Source organism: Eucyclogobius newberryi, unplaced genomic scaffold, assembly GCF_026437365.1.
Source record: "Eucyclogobius newberryi isolate DKJ021-1_F unplaced genomic scaffold, fEucNew1.0.hap1 SCAF_5, whole genome shotgun sequence".
Classification (NCBI taxonomy): Eukaryota; Metazoa; Chordata; class Actinopteri; order Gobiiformes; family Gobiidae; genus Eucyclogobius; species Eucyclogobius newberryi.
This window is the reverse complement of record NW_027316167.1, coordinates 14,247,568-14,253,187: the sequence shown is the minus strand read 5'-3', so window position 1 is coordinate 14,253,187 and position 5,620 is coordinate 14,247,568. Positions and strand designations below refer to the sequence as shown.

Sequence of the window (5,620 nt, the reverse complement as noted above, 5' to 3'; positions counted from 1 at the left end):
CTGGAGATTTTTCCTGGATATGGCGAGATTGCAGTACTTTCCTTTTAAATGGTGTTAGTATATAGGTAAAATATAATATCAGTCAATCTTGACCAGTGTGACATCTAATATTACGTACATATTCTTTACATTTCCATTACTGCATTATAAAACGCCATTGTGAGATGTTACAAAATATCCTAAATATCCTCTATTACTCTAAAGTGTCAAAAGATCTGGCATGTACCATTTTCCAGAAACCAATTGCAAGACAAACATCTATTTATCAAGGCATGCTGAAAGCTCACAAATCATAAGTTGAAGTTATCTGAAAACCGCTGTTGCTCAATGTGTCTTTTCCAAACTTCCCTTTTCCTCCACCACACTCAGGTATGCTCTTCCTCTTTTAAGGGCGTGTTAGAAAGTGTGTGTGCCTTTTGTTTGTGCTTGTAAACTGTGCAAAAGGAGAAAAAACACACTGAGTGGCATGAACTGCATTACCCAGCGGTCCATAGATCCCATTGGTCAATATTAGGGCTTAATTTGCATATGTGGGGAGTGTCCAGAGACGGCACTGGGGATGAATGACTGGTTCAAGTCAGACTGCAACAAGGCACAGAAGTCCACAGAGGTCTGCGTGGCTCTTCTTTCAACAACATGCCTGGCTTAACTAAACACCAGCAGCTCCCGCGACTACAGCGGAGGTGCTCCCGGCTGTAAGAGGAGACAGAGGACTTCACAACGCAAATATGATCAACAAAAAACACCCCTGCCTTAGCAAGAGAGGAGGCACATGGGTAAGTTTTCATTTCTGTTGGTTGACATAAATGAACATTGTCGTTTAGAAGGACAAACATGGTTGTTCTTAAGAGGCTTTCCGAGTTGTCTGTGTTTAGATGCTCACCAACTTTTGCAGTGTTATTCTAAAAACAACTCACAGAAAGGTTTGTCTGTTTGAGTAGTTATTAATCTATATAGAATTAATTCCATATTTTCTTTATGTTTTGATAAAATGGCAGCAATTAATTTCTCTATTTCTGCTAAATCTATAATTTTAATAACTTAAAAGAGTTTTTGTTTTTGTTCATAAGAGTTCTTCTATTAAGAGTGTTTTTTTTAAACTTCCTATAAGTTATCTGTCCTTTCCCCCTGTATCTACCTGCGTTGTACCACCAAAATGTCCCCATGTGTGGACAATAAAGGCATATCTTACCTTATCTTAATAATAATCCACGTTTTTTTTATTTTTTTTTTATAGTAAACAACATATTTTACAAAGTTGCCAAACACACAGCACAGTATTTATGTGTATCGGGGGGCTAACAAATGAAATCAGGTTAAAACTAATACTACATTCATCTATTTGTATATACTAATATCAAACATGTGAATTCATTAATTCAATGTTAATGGATGTTAATAATGTGTGCATATATTTTAGTCAAATATATTCATCTAAAGCTCAAAGCAGTAATTAAACTGTTGTTTTCTTCCAGGGCCTGTGCATCCTCCTGCTCTACACCACCCCTTTCCCCTGTTTGGGAAATTTCAACAAAGCAAAGGAGCTCATCTATAAGATAAAGGAGGGATTACCACGTGGAACCTTCATAGGGGCTATCGGAGTCGACTTAAACTTGGATTTTAATGCTGAGCCCCCCTTTTTATTCAATCTGGCTCAGAAGAAGGTCAGCGAGCAGTACATTACCCTCAATAATACCACCGGGGAGATTTACACATCTGCCACTGAGATTGACAGGGAGACCCTCTGTCCCGACAACTCAGAGGTTAAGGCCTGTGTCCTGACTCTGGATGTGCTGGTGTTACCACAACAGTACTTTCAGCTTGTCAAAGTCAAGATTGTTATTGAGGATGTGAACGACAACAGGCCAAAGTTCCCCGTGGATGAAATCATCTTAACTATCCCGGAAAATTCACCCGTCAATGCTCGTTACGCAGTGGAGCAGTCGGCGGTTGACCCAGACTTGGGACTCCATGGCGTGCAGACGTATTGGCTCGTTAATGACTTTGCGGTCTTTACTTTGGATGTTGAGGAAAATGACGGGGGAGAATTGACACCCTTCCTCATTGTGACCGAAACATTGGACAGAGAAACGCAAGCAGAGTACATCACGGATATTATAGCAGAAGATGGCGGGACACCTCCTCTTCTCGGGGCGGCAACTTTAAAAATACTGATCTCAGACGTCAACGACAATTGTCCAAAATTCACAGAGTCTCATTTGAATGTCACTGTCCATGGGAATACAAGTAAAGGGGCACCAATAGCGCGACTCCATGCTTATGACCCTGACCTGGGCTCTAATGCTCAGATCAGCTACGCCTACAGTGAGCGTGTGCCAAGGGAGACTAGGAGCTTGTTCCATTTGGACAGAAACACAGGCGTCATCAAGCTAGCCGGCAAAATAGAATCTGGCACTGCCCGACACTACAAACTGACTGTATTAGCCAATGGGCCTGGGTGCATCCCAGCTGTTGCCGCTGTTACTCTCAACATAGTCAAAATGCTGAGTGGACCTCCCGCCATCATGCCAAGATACATCGCAACTGAGAAAGACGGAGTTGTTTATTTGAAAGAATCAGAACCGCCTCTTTCTCCGATAGCTTTTTACACGATCAAAAATGTAGGGTCAAACCAAAAAGTGGACTGCCATCTGGATGGGAGTGGCCCATTTAGGCTAAGCCCCTACCAGCTGATTAAAAATGAATACTTACTGGAAACCACAGAAGCACTGGACTATGAAACAACACAAGAGTTTGACCTAATCATCGTCGCAAATAATTCACAAGGCTTAGTGATCAAGGCGTTTTTAAAAATTCAAGTCTTGGATGAGAATGACAATGCCCCAGTGTTTCAACAGTCTATAGTTGAGCTAACCATTGAAGAAAACAACCCGCCCAATACGTTCCTAACGCAATTCCAAGCTACAGATCAAGATAGCGATAGCAGAGGAGAGGTTGTCTATCTTTTGGGAGGGGATGCACCCGGCATATTCGAACTGGATCGAGTTACCGGCGTCCTCACAGTCACTACATCACTGGACCGCGAAGAGAAGGAGACGTATCGTTTCATTGTGAGGGCACTGGACCAGGGGACACCAAGAAGAGAGTCTATTGCAACTGTTGTGCTAACCGTGCAAGACCGCAATGACAACAGCCCACGCTTTATCAACAAAGATTTTACTTTCTTTGTGCCAGAGAATTTCCCAGGATATGGCGAGATTGGAGTACTTTCCGTTAGAGATGCAGACGCAGGGGAAAATGGTTGGGTCGCGCTGTCGATTTTAAACGGTACCGATATTTTTATGATTGATACAGGTCGTGGTATATTGAGAGCCAAAACGTCGCTCGACAGAGAACAGCAAGGGACCTATCAGTTGTGGATTGAAGCTGTGGATGGCGGCGAACCGGCTCTGTCTTCCATCACAATGGTAACAGTTTTATTATTGGATGTAAATGACAATCCACCAATCGTCTTATTTCCGCAATCAAACTTGTCGTACATGCTAGTTCTACCCAGCACGCTGCCTGGGACGTCGATCACGGAGGTTTACGCCGTGGATAAGGATACAGGCATGAACGCTGTGATTGCTTATAGTATCATCAAGCGAAAAGGTGGTGAACCAGGATCTTTCGCCATTGACCCCGATACTGGAAATATTACTCTAAAACGTGAACTAAGCAACCGAGGTTTATGCAGTTTACTGGTTAAAGTTAGCGATCACGGACAGCCAGAGCCACTCTACTCAACAGTCATGGTAAACTTTTTTGTGAATGAAACTGTTAGCAACGAGAGCTACATACACAGCTTGCTAACCAGGGAGGCGGACATAGAAGTGGAAGAAAAACCGTGGTTTATTGGTCAAATGAAGGACGGACCCGAAAGATATGAGCTGTTTCCCTGTAAGCCAGTTCTCATTGCTCTTTCTGTGACGTGTCTAGGGCTGTTTCTTCTAGTGGTAATGCTAATGTCGTACATTTGCTGTAAACGGTTTAAAAGACATCGAAAGAAGAAGAAATCTGAGACTGAAATACCATTGAAAATGAATCACGAATCGGTGCATGTTGCGAACAGAAAAATCAGGCAAATCTCAAATCTTTGATGTCGACCCATATCCGAAATTATCACTGCTGTTTACATGAATGTTTACAAAACTCAATGTACAAAGTGTAATTATTTCAAAAAGTTGCTTTTTGCTCTAGTGATACAGTTATTATGCCAGCGACTTTATATTATATATAGACTTTATATTACTTTATATTCTTTTCTATGTTCAACATGACTGACTTGACTGAGATGTCATTCTTCTTGTGTTGATCATGAGTATGACAATGATTAATGTGGTATTTATGCCTTAAATAATTTAATCAATAACTATTCAATGCCAATGTTTCTTCTAGAGCTGCTTGAACTCAACTGTTAATTATGTTTATCAAGCAATCATATTTGAGGATAATGTTGGCCCATTACTATTAGTGTATAAGATGTATTATTAATTCCATTATTATTAGCTGAGGATAACTCAATTACTGTATGTGTTTGTCAACTCTTGACAGAGTTGCAGATATGCTTAATACAAGCATGTGCATAGCTGTGATGATAAAAACTGTTTTGCAAAAACAAAAAGCAACCAAATTAAGACTGTGAAGTTCAATGTAAATATGTACAAACTGTTTTACAACTTTATATTCTACTTTTGCATTGGCACGAAAGGTATAAGACATTTCAAGACACTTTTTTCTCCTTAGAGATTGTGTAAAATATCACCCTGCCATAGATATACATAAGAATGCCATGACAATACCCACAACCTTAATGTATTTTATCAACCTTGCTCAGGACGTTACCAAACAGTCAAACAATGTAATATACAATACAAGCTATGTTAACCTGCAAGCTGACTAAGGCAAAGTGCAGTCAATTGTTATGATGTCAATGATTAACAGGTTTGTGAAAAGAAAACTATGCACAAGATACCTCTACAAAGCATTTAGTCAGCTCATTGGCGACTTCCTGAATGTAATGGAAAAACTCACTCCACCAGAGGTCCATTTGCTCGCGTTAGAGCGAGTTGTTGTCAATAATGTTTTTGACGTCCCATTGTTAGTAACCAGATCTTCTGCTTTCCCTCTGTGGACGCTTAAGAGCCACCTTTAAATGCAACACAAAAACAGTAAGCTTGTAATGTCCAGGCTATTGTCAGCAAAATTCAACACTTCTTTTGTAAGATTCTTGATGTGTCTGTGAAAGGTACTTAGTGTTTGTGAAGGAAAATCAAAGTAACTATTAAAGATATTTTATTTTTATAATACATTGGGTTGTATGGTATGCCTTTGTGTTATATTTACGTGTTTATCATGTATAATGCACTTGAGGTATTCAGAAATGTAGGCAACAGTAAAAATCAATACAAGGGCATAATATTACAAAAACTACAACTATAGCAGATGTTTTATGTTTACGTATGTTTATGTAATACACCAGATTCCATTTCATTGATATGCGTTTGATTACAATGGGTTCTTAAAACAGCATTTTTAGCTCAGTAAAATATTAATTTGGCTGCATCAATGGAAAGTTTTAATAATTAGTCAAATAATGTATATTAATACTATTCTAATT

General features: G+C 39.7%; 1 protein-coding gene across 1 annotated transcript; it reads left to right on the top strand.

The window, feature by feature from the left end:
* Window positions 1-561: 561 nt before the first annotated feature.
* On the top strand, window positions 562-5,068 carry pcdh20 (protocadherin 20). Its single transcript, XM_072465396.1, has 2 exons — window positions 562-776; window positions 1,476-5,068. The coding sequence occupies exons 1-2, from the start codon at window positions 729-731 to the stop codon at window positions 4,098-4,100; spliced, it is 2,673 nt and encodes an 890-aa protein (XP_072321497.1). The 5' UTR covers window positions 562-728; the 3' UTR covers window positions 4,101-5,068.
* The last annotated feature ends 552 nt before the right edge of the window (window positions 5,069-5,620 follow it).

What these genes read in the sequence shown, in the direction of transcription:
- pcdh20 (XM_072465396.1), top strand. Translation starts at nt 729, where the DNA reads ATGATCAACAAAAAACACCCCTGCCTTAGCAAGAGAGGAGGCACATGG. An exon ending in GCAAGAGAGGAGGCACATGG is followed by an intron (nt 777 to 1,475) that starts GTAAGTTTTCAT and finishes GTTTTCTTCCAG; the next exon opens with GGCCTGTGCATCCTCCTGCT.